General features: G+C 41.2%; 1 protein-coding gene across 2 annotated transcripts in view; it reads left to right on the top strand.

Moving 5' to 3' along the window:
* Positions 1 to 13,229, top strand: part of PDK3 (pyruvate dehydrogenase kinase 3) — a 128,132-nt gene that overhangs the window by 85,282 nt on the left and 29,621 nt on the right. For both annotated transcript variants that reach the window (XM_060292127.2, XM_030851299.2), the window contains exon 6: positions 12,803 to 12,880. In XM_060292127.2, the coding sequence (XP_060148110.1) occupies positions 12,803 to 12,880 (78 nt within the window). The remainder of the gene's footprint in view (positions 1 to 12,802; positions 12,881 to 13,229) is intronic.

The raw sequence follows: 13,229 nt of genomic DNA, 5'->3' as shown, positions 1-13,229 counted from the left end.
ATTGGGTTGGCCAAAAAGTGCCTTCCGTTTTTAAGTAAAAATAAAAGACACATTTTTCATTTTCACCAAGAACTTTATTGAACCACATATTCACCCTTTTGTTCCACTACCTGCTGCCATTTTTCAGGCAACTTCATAATTCCATCTTACCAAAACTTTTTATCTTTGAGCAAAGAACTCTTTCAGGGGCCTTTGAGTCTTCCAGGGAATTGAAATTTTTTCCATCAAGAGAATTTTGTAAAGACTGAAATAAGTGGAAATCCGAAGTCGCAATGTCTGGTGAATACGGCGGATGAATCAGAACTTCGCAGCCAAGCTGGAACAGTTTTTGCCTGGTCGTCAAAGAAACGTGCGGTCTTGCGTTATCCTGATGGAAGATTGTGCGTTTTCTGTTGACTAATTCTGGACGCTTTTTGTCTAGTGCTGCTTTCAGTTGGTCTAACTGGGAGCAGTACTTGTTGGAATTAATCGTTTGGTTTTCCAGAAAGAGCTGATAATAGAGGACTCCCTTCCAATCCCACCATATACACAACATCACCTTCTTTGGATGAAGACCGGCCTTTGGTGGGGTTGGTGGTGGTTCATTTCGCTTGCCCCACAATCTCTTCTGTTCCACATTATCGTACAGTGTCCACTTTTCATCGCCTGTCACAATTTGTTTTAAAAACGGAACATTTTCATTACGTTTAAGTAGAGAATCGCATGCCAAAATACTGTCAAGAAGTTTTTTTTCACTTAACTTATGTGGAACCCAAACATCAAAGCAATTCATGTAACCAAGCTGGTGCAAATGATTTTCAGTGCTCATGTTGGATATTTTGAGCATGTCAGCTATCTTCCACGTGGTATAACGTTGATTGTTCTCAATTAACGTCTTGATTTGATCGCTGTCAACTTCAACTGGTCTACCCAACCGTGGAGCATCTTCCAGCGAGAAATCTCCAGCACGAAACTTCGCAAACCATTTTTGACATGTTCGATCAGTTACAGCACCTTCTTCATACACTGCACAAATCTTGTTTTGCGTTTCAGTTGCATTTTTACCTTTCTAGAAATAATAGAACATAATAGGCCGAAAATGTTGCTTTTTTTCTTCCATCTTCAATATTTAAACGGCTACGCAAAATTTCCCCAATTTTGATGTCTTTTTTTAAGTGCACGCTGATATGACAGCTGTCACATACAGTCTAACAAAATTGTTTCAAATGAAGTTAAAGACCATTAAGTGCTACTACTAGAGCCATCTTACGGAAAAAACTAAACAAACCTTTTGGCCAACCCAGTACTTGCTGTCTCTATAGATACTCCTCTTCTGGACCTTTCATATAAACGAAATCATACAGTATGTGGTCTTTTGTGAATGGTTTCTTTCACTTAGCACAGTGTTTTCAAGTGTCATCCATGTTGTAGCATAAACCGGTACTTTGTTTCTTTTTATGGCCAAGTAATATTCCACTGTATGGATAGACTGCATTTTGTTTTATCTATTCATCAGCTGATAGACATCTAGGTTAGCTAGGTGACCTTGGACATGTTACATAACCTCTTTGGGCGTCAGTTTCGTCATCAATAAAATGGTGCTCTTGGCAATTCAGCTGTGTCCTAGGGTTAAGTGAGATAATAAATGTAGCGCTCCTGAAGCAGCACTAGCACCCAGGAAGGGCTGTAGGTAGACAAGTTCATGAGCATCCTTGGGCCTCATGTGAGTCGTTTGCCTTCTCATTTATACCATTGATTATATAATAAGTTGGTGCCTTTGCTTTTGTTTCTGGCATAAATTATAAAATATTTTAAAACATTTAGGACATTTATAAGACACTTGAATATTTGATGAAATATTTCAAGAAATATTGTTGATTTTTTTTAGGTGTCATATTGGTATTGTGCTTATTTTTTTTTAAGGTGTCCTAGCTTCAAGAGAGGTATTTTGAAATATCACACATGATATCAAACGCCTTGTGGGATTTGCTTCAAAATTATCAAGAGGTAGCACAGTGAAAAAGATCAGGCTGTGTTGAGAAGTGTTGAGGCTGCTGATGAGTGCACTAGGATTCTCTGCACTGTGCTCTGCACTTCCGTCAACGTTTGCAATTCTTCATAATAAAGTTGTAAAAATGTACTCCCTTTAAAAAAAATGGTTCTGAAGAACCTAGGGGCAGGACAGAAATAAAGTCGCAGACGTAGAGAGAGAATGGACTTGAGGACACGGGGAGGGGGAAGGGTAAGCTGGGACGAAGTGAGAGAGTGGCATGGACATACATACACTACCAAATATAAAATAGATAGCTAGTGGGAAGCAGCCGCATAGCACAGGGAGATCAGCTCGGTGCTTTGTGACGACCTAGAGGGGTGGGTAGGGAGGGTGAGAGGGAGACGCAAGAGAGAGGAGATATGGGGATATATGTATACATATAGCGGATTCACTTCGTTATACAGCAGAAACTAACACACCACTGTAAAGCAATTATACTCCAATAAAGATGTTAAAAAATTGGGCTTCCCCGGTGGCGCAGTGGTTGAGAGTCTGCCTGCCGATGCAGGGGACACGGGTTCGTTCCCCAGTCCAGGAAGATCCCACATGCCGCAGAGCGGCTGGGCCTGTGAGCCATGGCCGCTGAGCCTGCGCGTCCGGAGCCTGTGCTCCACAGCGGGAGAGGCCACAACAGTGAGAGGCCCGTGTACCTCAAAAAAAAAAAAAAATCATACTCCTTTTTATCATCTCATTGTTTCTTCACAAAAAGTCTCTCACTAATTTTTCAGAGAGATTTTAACCATGAGTCAGTGTAAGTAGAGAAGTAACGGACTGTTCTTGGCAGTTGTTAGGGCAGAGGGATGAAGCAGCGCTCAAGTGAATCAGAGGATGAGGCTGGACGCTGGAGGAGAGCAGAAGCCATTGTTTTGAGCATTTACTGTCTGTGTGGCTCTTACTGGACTTATTACATCCTGCCTGGTCTTGGCATCGTTCTGTACTTCTGTTGGTCTCTCTAATGGGGGTGTAAATTCCTCAAGGGCTGGAATTACTCTCATCCACGCTTGCATCACTCCTCTCACGGACAGAAGTTTCATACCAAACACTAGCGGAAGATTGTGTGCAAAACAGTTGGATCAGTATTTGAAAGAAAGAAACTAGAAGTTTGTGCCTCCTGCTTTCTTTGGCCTTTTTAGTCGAGGTTTTGACCCTGGGCCAGGTCGCCTCCCAGCCTCTCCGTCTTCCCGCGCTCACTCACAGCTTTATCTTCACTCTTTCTCCTGCCCCTTTTGACTTTATACCCAATGAGTCCACCAGTTACCATGAACACATTTTACTCCATCCTCTCACGTAACCATTCCTACCACTCATCTGGCACAACTTAAAGCCTGGGCTCCTGGCAAAGCTGTATCCCATGATGATCACCCCCCCATGCCCCTCTGCCACGGGGCATGTCACCTCCCCCAGCACACTTCCACCCTCACACTCATGGGGCGAGGGGCAAGGACTGCGCTGCTCCCTGTTCCCCACTGCTTCTTTCAAACCGTGTTTTTCATTTCTTCATAGCCTCTTTCCTTAAGACAACAGTGGAGGCTGGTTTCAGATTCTGAAACTGCATGAACCTGCAAAGCAACTTCCACATCATCAGCTCTTCTGCCGCCTTCATTCCCTTCATAAATCCTAAATCATACCCACAGCACACTGAGGACGCTTGGCTTGTGCATACTTTCTAGAATGCCCTGACGCTTCTTCCACTTGGTGAGACATACGCTTACTAAGGGTCACTTACTTGTCCTCACACCGTTGGTGTAAGTTATACCACATGAATATGTATAAATGTACATAATTTATTTATACGTTATGTAAACTGAAGAAACGTGAGTACAAAAAAGAGACTTATTTCCATAAAAATCAAGTCGAATGCTTTGGAAAGACTTGATAAAGAAGAGATTCTTAAAAATGTCATGAAATGACTGTGAACAAGATAACTTTTAGGTGACAGGGCGGCACTGAGTAAAAATCCCAGAAGGAATCTGCACTCGGATTGCTTGACAAGTATCTTTAAGTTTCTTGCACTTTAAAGAAATAGGAATTGGAATTCATAGATGTGTGTCATATTGTTTATCTAAGAAGTATCGTCTGGAACCCCAAGCTGACGCCTCTTCAAAGGAGAGACATTGGCCTTATATGAAAAGATTGGTAGAGGAATAAATTGTGTATTCAAATGTGTATTTTAAGTTAATGTTTACAATTGTAGTCATTTTATGGTTTCCCACTATCCAACTTTTTTGTCAGTCATCCAACTTCTGTTTCCGTCTTGGTCAGTCAAGAGGACTAATACCATATTACCAAAATAATAAAAAGTGCTCATTGAAGAAAACTGAGAAAATGTGGGAAAAGAGAGAAGAGACTAAAAATCACCTGTCTTCATAACCCAGCAAGAACATTGTTTTATATTGAATTCATACCAACTTTACAGATAGCAACTGTGAATAATGCGTCTCTTCATATGAAATCCGCAGTACTTGTGTATTTCCCCATCTCCAGCACTAATGCCCATCACACACCGCCTTCCTGGATGAATTCAGTGTCTGATCTGCTATACTGATAACCTCTATATTCAAATAGTTTTCCCAGCTAGGTGTATATAATCTTTATTCCTCAATGAGATATTAGTCTTAAATCAGTTACCTTTCCTACCATGGCAAAATTGGCTAGGCACCCTAGCAGGAAGCCTGAAGGTCTCTTTCCTCCCCGTGGAGAAAGCATATTTTAATAGCTTTCTGTTTCATGCCCTGTGGACCCCACTTTTAATTCTCTAAGTGTCTGCATACCGAAGCAGAAGCTCTTTCTGGCTCAAAATAAGACTGAGAAAAAATAAACAAGGCAGACAGCACGAACTATCAGAAGGCCTGGAAGTTCTTCCGTGTCTTCTAGCAAAAAGGCACTGGAGTCTCCGCCCCCAAATGCCCCAGGGACAATAGTCAGAGTCCCAAAGGGCCCACACCTCCCCAGCTCTTCTTCTCAATACCCCCGAATGCTGTCAAGGAGAGGAAGAGATGTGTGTCAGCTTCCTTCAACTCTCAGTGACGTCTTACCATTCCCTTACTCTTTTGAAAGTAGTTGGTATTTTTTCACTGATTTTTACCTTCTCCTCGTACCTTCTGAGATTTTTCAGCTAATCTTCTTTACAATGTTGTGTTAGTTTCTGCTGTACAACGAAGTGAATCAGCTATATGTATACATATATCCCCTCCCTCTTGGAACTCCCTTCCCCCAACCTCCCATCCCACCATCTAGGTCACCATAGAGCACGAAGCTGAGCTCCCTGTGCTATACAGCAGGTTCCCTCTAGCTATCGGTTTTACACATGCTAATGTATATATGCCGATCCTAATCTCCCAGTTCATCCCCCCCTTCCACCACCACCCCCCGCCGCCATGTCCACACGTCTGTTCTCTTCATTTGCATCTCTGTTCCTGCCCTGCATACAGGTTCATCTGTACCATTTTTCTAAATTCCACATATATGCGTTAATACATTGTACAATATTTATTTTTCTCTTTCTGACTTACTTCACTCTGTATGACAGACTCTAGGTCCGTCCACCTCTCTACAAATGACCCAATTTCGTTCCTTTTTATGGCTGACTAATATTCTGTTGTATATAGGTACCACATCTTCTTTATCCATTCATCTTTCGATGGGCATTTAGGTTGCTTCCCTGTCCTGGCTATTGTAAACAGTGCTGCAGTGAACATTGGGTACATGTATGTTTTTGGATTATGGTTTTCTCAGGGTATATGCCCAGTAGTGGGATTGCTGGGTCATATGGTAGGTCTATTTTTAATTTTTTAAGGAACCTCCATACTGTTCTCCCTCTGTCTCTAATATTTTTTTTCCCTTTTGTTTTAGCAAACTTGATTTACAAGGTATAGGGGTTCTGAGTTTTAATGATAGCTCTGCTATTGATTTTCTCAGCTGTGAAGGTCCTGCATGGTTTAAGCATAGTCAGATGTCCAGTCCAAATGACCGCTGTGTGTGTGCGTGCGTGCATGTGCGTGTGCCCGTACATGCCTATGCACGTGCACGTGCGTGTTTTATAGCCTTAGGAAGCCTTAATGAACTAACAATGATTCCGTACTTAGATCTCTTGAGACAGACTCTAGGAAACTTTTATGTAGAAGGGTAGGGACACTTTTTACTTTTGACTAGGCAGTTGTATAAATGCGTAGAAGTGGGGTGCGTCTTGCATCATCGTAATTGAATGTGCAGGACGCTGAAGCAGGCCCCCTCGCTGCTTATTTAGCGCGCTAATATCCGCCTTCACACATCTGCAAATTATAGCCTCGTGGCAGTGAATGCTACAATTAGTGTTGTAGAGCAGCTCCTATTATCCTCTGGGAGGTGCCTTCCATTGTGACCCTTTTCCCTCCTTTCTGTGTAAGAAACCAGGAAACAAAATGGAAAATCCTGTGATAAGATCGTTTTAAAGGTACAAACAAATACTTGGCACAAAAGTCAGCTCTCACAGCGACGTTAGCTTGCCTGTGTTGTTCCTAAATGCTCTTGTTGCTGGGCTTAGCGTAATAGCACACAGTTTCTGCAGAGCGTGTCATTATTCTGGTTCAGAAATAAGGTCTTGTGCTCTCACTCCGGGCTCTTCAGGTTGCAAGTAACAGAGACCCACTCCCACCAACTCAAGAGACAGATGTATTAAAAGAACCTAGTTGGTCCCATGGTAATCCTAGGGCAGGAACCACTTTGTAGTCGGAGCTATAGAAATTGGAACTGGGAAACAGAAAGCAAGGGTTTTTTTCTGTGTAAGTGGGTTTGTCAAGTCACAGCCCCTCAGCCCCACTCTTGTCTGTAGACTGGCAGCCTTTTTAGGGCAGCTTGTTTGGGGCAGTGACAGGCACTCCAGGCCTAGATCATCATAACTCTAAGTGTTTCCTTTTGCCTTCTGCCCTGCCTGAGTGTCTCCATCCTGAATTCGCACAAGATGAATTTCATCGGCTCAGCCCGTCTTTTTGCCCACAACCGCAGGTTTTAGGATTCTAGTCAGCCTGTGGATTGGTCGCCCGTACGTTAGATGCTCTGCCCCCCACTTCTCCAGTTGGCTGCACTTTGGGCAGTGGGAGAGGGTCTAGCACTTCAAAAAAACCCCTGGTGCTTCCCACTCGAGATGGGTTTTGGGTAAGTGATGATAGACATACCTTATTAGAATTGCTTTGTGACTTAAAAGCGGTTCTTTTTTTTTTTGGTTGCGTTGGGTCTTCGTTGCGGCGAGCCGGGGGCTACTCTTTGTTGTGGTGCGTGGGCTTCTCACTGCAGTGGCTTCTCTTGTTGCGGAGCACGGGCTCTAAGCATGCGGACTTCAGTAGTTGCAGCACGCGGGCTCAGTAGTTGTGGCACGCGGGCTCAGTAGTTGTGGCTCGCGGGCTCTAGAGTGCAGACTCAGTAGTTGTGGCGCATGGCCTTAGGGCTTGAACCCGTGTCCCCTGCATTGGCAGGTGGATTCTTAACTACTGCGCCACCAGGGAAGCCCTTAAAAGTGTTTCTTAAAAGCAGCATACATTGTAAAGTAACCATACTCCCATAAAAATTAATTTTAAAAAATAAATAAAATGAAGGAGTAAAAAAAAAAAAGCAGCATACCTGTGACTCTAATGCTTTGTGGTCGTTTACGTTTATCTTGTTCAGGCATTGTTTCTTTTTTTTTTTTTTTTTTTTTGCGATACGCGGGCCTCTCACTGCTGTGGCCTCTCCCGTTGCGGACCACAGGCTCCGGACGCACAGGCTCAGCGGCCATGGCTCACGGGCCTAGCCGTTCTGCAGCACGTGGGATCTTCCCGGACCGGGGCCCGAACCTGCATCCCCTGCATCGGCAGGCGGACTCTCAACCACTGCGCCACCAGGGAAGCCCCAGGCATTGTTTCTTAAACTCGAGCTTTATGGTTTTGGATATCCTGTTCATGTTTGTTTTCTCACTCAAATTTCATCTTTGTCCAGTCTCTTATAAGATATCTGTAAACAAACAATGGCATGTATTTGTGATAGAGGCTAATATTGGGTTGGCCAAAAAGTTCATTCGAGATCATATGGAAAAACGCGAATGAACTTTTTGGCCAGTCCAGTATTTGATAGCAGGGTCCTCTGGTGAATTTTGCATAGCTTCTAGTAAAAACATCTAATAAAATAGTGTCCATACACTTAAATTTTCCTGTGTGCTTCTTAAAACTGACTTGTGGCTACAGTGGATCTGTTGGGCTGGTTGCCATGTGAACCTTCACCTTACTCTTTATGGCTCAGTCTTTTTTAGTTTTAGCCTTATGTGTTTATAGTTTGGGTATTCTATCCTGGGGAAGTAGAAATGTGCTACACCTACAGTTTTTTTTTCTTTTTTTAAAATTATTTATTTATTTGGCCATGCCAGGTCTTAGTTGCAGCACGTGGGATCTTCATTGAGGCATGTGGAATCTTTAGTTGCAGCATGCAAAGTCTTAATTGTGGCATGTGGGGTCTAGTTCCCTGACTAGGGATCGAACCCGGGCCCCCTGCCTTGGGAGCATGGAGTGTTAGCCACTGGACCACCAGGGAAGTCCCTACCCCTACATTTTTGTTTGTTACTTTATCATCGGTACCTTATTTCCCTTGAAAACAGGTTCTTAAAACAATGAAAAGCACTTATGTTCAGTGGCAGTAATAATCATTTCCTGATATTTCATTTTAAAGATTGGGTGGTAAATAGTGACTCAAATATATTGCAGATAAAAGTAATTTGATAAATTATCGTATTTTAAGATTTTGTTTTCTATTTAAACAATAGAAAAGTTTTATTAGAAAGCTTATTGTTAGTAGAACTTGCATTTTACTCTAGATATAAAGGAAGTGAATTTTTAAGCCAGTAGTTGAAGTTTGGTTGTTATGTTGGTGATTTTTTAAAAACTTTTCCATTCTTATGGTACTTCACTTAAACAGAAGTATCCTATTTGAGTATATATGTGCTGTCATACTCCTCAGTACTCCATGATCATTCATGGCCTGGGAGTGACAGTGATAGAATTAGCATGACCCAGCCTTGACTTTCTAGGCCAGTGGGCTCCAAATCTACCTTCTCTTCAGAATTTTTGAAATCTGTGGATTCCCAGGCCTCAACACAGAGCTACTGCATCAGCACCTCCAGGGGTTCGTTTAACCTATACTTCTTTTTTTAACTTGCTAATGAATTCTACACACACACACGGGTTTGGGAACCACTCTAGCCCACTAGTTCCCAGTCTGACCAAAAAGAACATCTCGAATCAGTATAATTGATTGAACCTGGAGAATCTTTGCATGGGCAGGATTGTTCCGTTTAACAGATGCTCACTGGGTGTGTATGGTGCCCAAGGCATTATGATATGCCACGGGAATTTATAAGATGCATATGAATATAGCTTTTACCAGTACTGCCCCCAGAAGACTTTTGGCTGGCTGGTATATGTGAGTCTCATTGTCATGTCTTGAGTTTTTCAAGGATCATAATGCAGTTGTCAATGACAGCATTGATACACTGTAATTTGTGGTAATGCTTGAAAAATTCTTACTCATGTGGTTTCAGGAACCATATTGAGTCTTTGAGTTTCAAGTTGGCTGCATCTATCTGGACTCTCCTATCTTCCACATGTTACATTTATTTGTGTCATACTTTCTCTTCATAATGCCATGAGGAACTAGCACATTTAGTGGAGTTGGGCTCGTTTCCTGTTTTTTGGTGAATGGAAGAGCAGTTTAAACATCTTTAAAGGTGTCCTATCCTTGGAGGAGTTGTTTTGTGGAGACGTATTGACATTTTATATGGATAAGGAAGCATCATTTGTAGATTTCAGTATTTATTGGTTTAAGTGTTGAGAGTTCTTGGTCAGCTTTGTGCTGTTATGTCGCTAGGTGGAGATGTAGCATTGTTTGGTGGTATAGCCACAGCACAGAGAGTGAATCTTGATTTTTCCAAAAGAACTGTACAGATGTTTGATGAGTTTTACTATACCCTACAAAAAAACTTGCGAACTTAATATAATTCTAAATTGTAATTTTCTTTGTTAGGATTTAACTACAGTCCACTTTGATGTCTATTTTCACACCAATCAACTCTTTTTAAATTTTTTTCTCCTTTTGCTAACGTTTCCTTTGGCTGTCCTTCATTATTTCATCTTGTCAGAGAGATTCTGATGTCTCTATCTGTGGTTCTTTTTTTTTTTTACTATTTTTTTTTATTTATTTATTTTTTTGCGGTACGCGGGCCTCTCACTGTTGTGGTCTCTCCCGCCGCGGAGCACAGGCTCCGGAAGCGCAGGCTCAGCGGCCATGGCTCACGGGCCCAGCCGCTCCGCGGCATGTGGGATCTTCCCGGACCGGCGCACGAACCCACGTCCCCTGCATCGGCAGGCGGACTCTCAACCACTGCGCCACCAGGGAAGCCCCTATCTGTGGTTCTTTATAGTCGTTTAATTCTCTTTTTTTTAATATGAATTTATTTATTTATTTTTGGCTGTGTTGGGTCTTTGTTGCTGCACGTGGGCTTTCTCTAATTGCAGCAAGGGGGAGCTACTGTTCGTTGCGATGCGCGGGCTTCTCATTGCAGTGGCTTCTCTTGTGGAGCACGGGCTCTAGACGTGCGGGCTTCAGTAGCTGTGGCACGTGGGCTCAGTAGTTGTGGCTCACAGACTCTAGAGCACAGGCTCAGTAGTTGTGGCGCATGGGCTTAGTTGCTCCGCGACATGTGGGATCTTCCCGGACCAGGGTTTGAACCCATGTCCCCTGCATTGGCAGGCGGATTCTTAACCACTGCACCACCAGGGAAGTCCCTATAGTGGTTTAATTCTAAAAGTTTAATAAAATGAGAATTTTTCCTCTGAGGTCAAATATTATGTAAAATTTAAACTTAGTAGCAATAGGAGGGAAATGAACCAAACCTTATAGTCTGAACATACCCTAATCTTATCTTTTGTATTATTTTAGATTGACATTGTCAATTTTTAACGTATTTAAATTCTGTCAGGCTTATTTTTCCCCCTTTCTTCCTTCCTTCCCTCTTTCCTCTTAACGCTTGAATCTTAATTATCTACTCTATGCACGGTACTGACATGGGGAATATAAAAGAAGTACAAGCCTGTCTCCAAAGAGCTGATATACACTTGAGGACATTGCAAATGCAATCATGAAGCATTTTAAAGTAATTTGAATATCTGATCTTTAGAAATTGTAAAGGTGGAACTTAAAAAATCTCCTCACTTTGGAAGACAGTCTGGCTGTTCTTCAAACGTTTAAACATACAGCTGCTATATGATCAAGCAATTTTTCTCTCCTAGGTCTATACCCAAGAGAAGTGAAAAGACATCTTCACTAAAAAAACTTGGACATGAATGTTCATAGCAATATGAATGAACATGTGAACGTTCATTTGTAATATCCAAAAAGTGGAAACAATCCAAATGTCTGTTGATGGATAAATGAATAGACAAAATGTGACATATTTGCATAATACAGTATTAATTCAGTAATAAAAAGGAATGAAGTACTGATGTATGCTACAACATGGATGACCCTTGAAAACATTATGCTAAGTGAAAGAAACCAGTCACAAAAGGCCACATATTGTATGGTTCCATTTATACGAAATGTCCAGGATAGCAAACCTATAGAGATAGAGTAGATCCGTGGTTGCCTAGGGCTGGATGCGGGGGTAATGACTGTTCATGGTTATGGAGTTCCTTTTGGGGGTGATGAAAAATGTAAAATTAATTGTGGTGATGCACGCACGACTCTGCGAATACACTAAAAATCATTGAATTGTATGTGCACTTTAAATGGATGATTTGTATGGTGTGAGAATTGTATCTCAATAAAGCTGTTTTTTAAAAAAAGTAGATCATCAAAAGGTTTAAAATTTATCAAACCAAGGAATATTTGTTGACTAGCTAACAGGCATGAAATAAGTTCTCTGTGAGTTATGAAACAAGTGTAAGACAGAAACCCTGACCTCAAATTGTTTATAGTTCAAGAGAAAAGCACACATGCAGTGTAAAATAATGCACTGTAGCTTTCTGAATTTGTTCCCCATCTTTTGGATGTACCTTCCTGAATTCCCTCTTCTGTTCATCTCTGTAATGGCTCTGATCTTCTTACCCTTTGTCCTTTTTTTTTTTTTTCCTTTCAAAAGCAAACTGTTCCTCCTCAGACTTTGATAAAATAACAGCCCCAACCTGTTACCTTTAACTAACTTAAAGGACATTTAAAAAGTGTTTTAATTTTATTGAAGTATATTTGATTTAGAGGACATTTCAAAGCAAGAGTAATGTCTCCAATAACTTAAATTGTGTGGCTCGTGGAAACCTGTTCATTTAGCAAATACTTGTTGACGTTTAATTTACAGATAATTGGCAAATCTTAAGATGGTTGCCATTATTATTTTTGAAATTACAGCAAATATCTTTTTGCTACAGTTTAGTCAGGTTGCATGCTGTTCAGAAGTATAGTCTTGAGTTTATAGATTTTTCATGAAAAATGCCTCTTAGGAATATTTAAAAGTTAAAGCCATGTTTGGTATAAAGCTGGCTATGTCATCATTAGTGCAGTATTTTGATATTGTTGTGGTCATTAAAACTGAAAGAGAAATTTTGGTTCAGTTATTGTAATTCTATTGTAGCCAAAAAGGGCTATTTTTTAAGGCAGTAGTTGATTAATTCTAAATCTGTCAGGTTACAGATTGTCCTTGTTTCTTTATTCTATTGAGTCTGTCTGTCTGAGTCCATGCTGTTAGTGCAGCAGCTAAACTTTTCTCTCTCTTTGCAGATGCATATGAAACTGCCAAGATGCTTTGTGAACAGTATTATCTGGTAGCTCCAGAGCTGGAAGTTGAAGAATTCAATGGTAAAAGAAAAATAATTTCAGCCTTAAATACAAAGAAGCTGACTAAAAAACTGATTATACCTGAGCTATATTTCAGTGAGATCCTAAAATTGTGCTGCTTTTTCCTCTTTCTGTGTTTTTAAAACCTTTTTTATATCTCTGGTCAGTGAGTTTTTGTACAGGAATGTGTTATCCATTAGAGCTCCAAGCTCTTGGAACAGAAGTAATCAAGGTGGAAGATGCACAGAGATGTAAATCAGCAGTTCTCAAAATAACCAGTGCAAACAGTCAATAAACATGTAGAAAAGTGTTTACTAATCAAAGAAGTACAAAGAAAAACATAGAGGAATGCCATTTTTGTCTTTCAAAG

The sequence above is a fragment of the Globicephala melas genome, chromosome X, assembly GCF_963455315.2.
Source record: "Globicephala melas chromosome X, mGloMel1.2, whole genome shotgun sequence".
Lineage (NCBI taxonomy): Eukaryota > Metazoa > Chordata > Mammalia > Artiodactyla > Delphinidae > Globicephala > Globicephala melas.
Note: the sequence above shows the minus strand (reverse complement) of the source record. Positions and strands in the feature narration are given on the sequence as shown.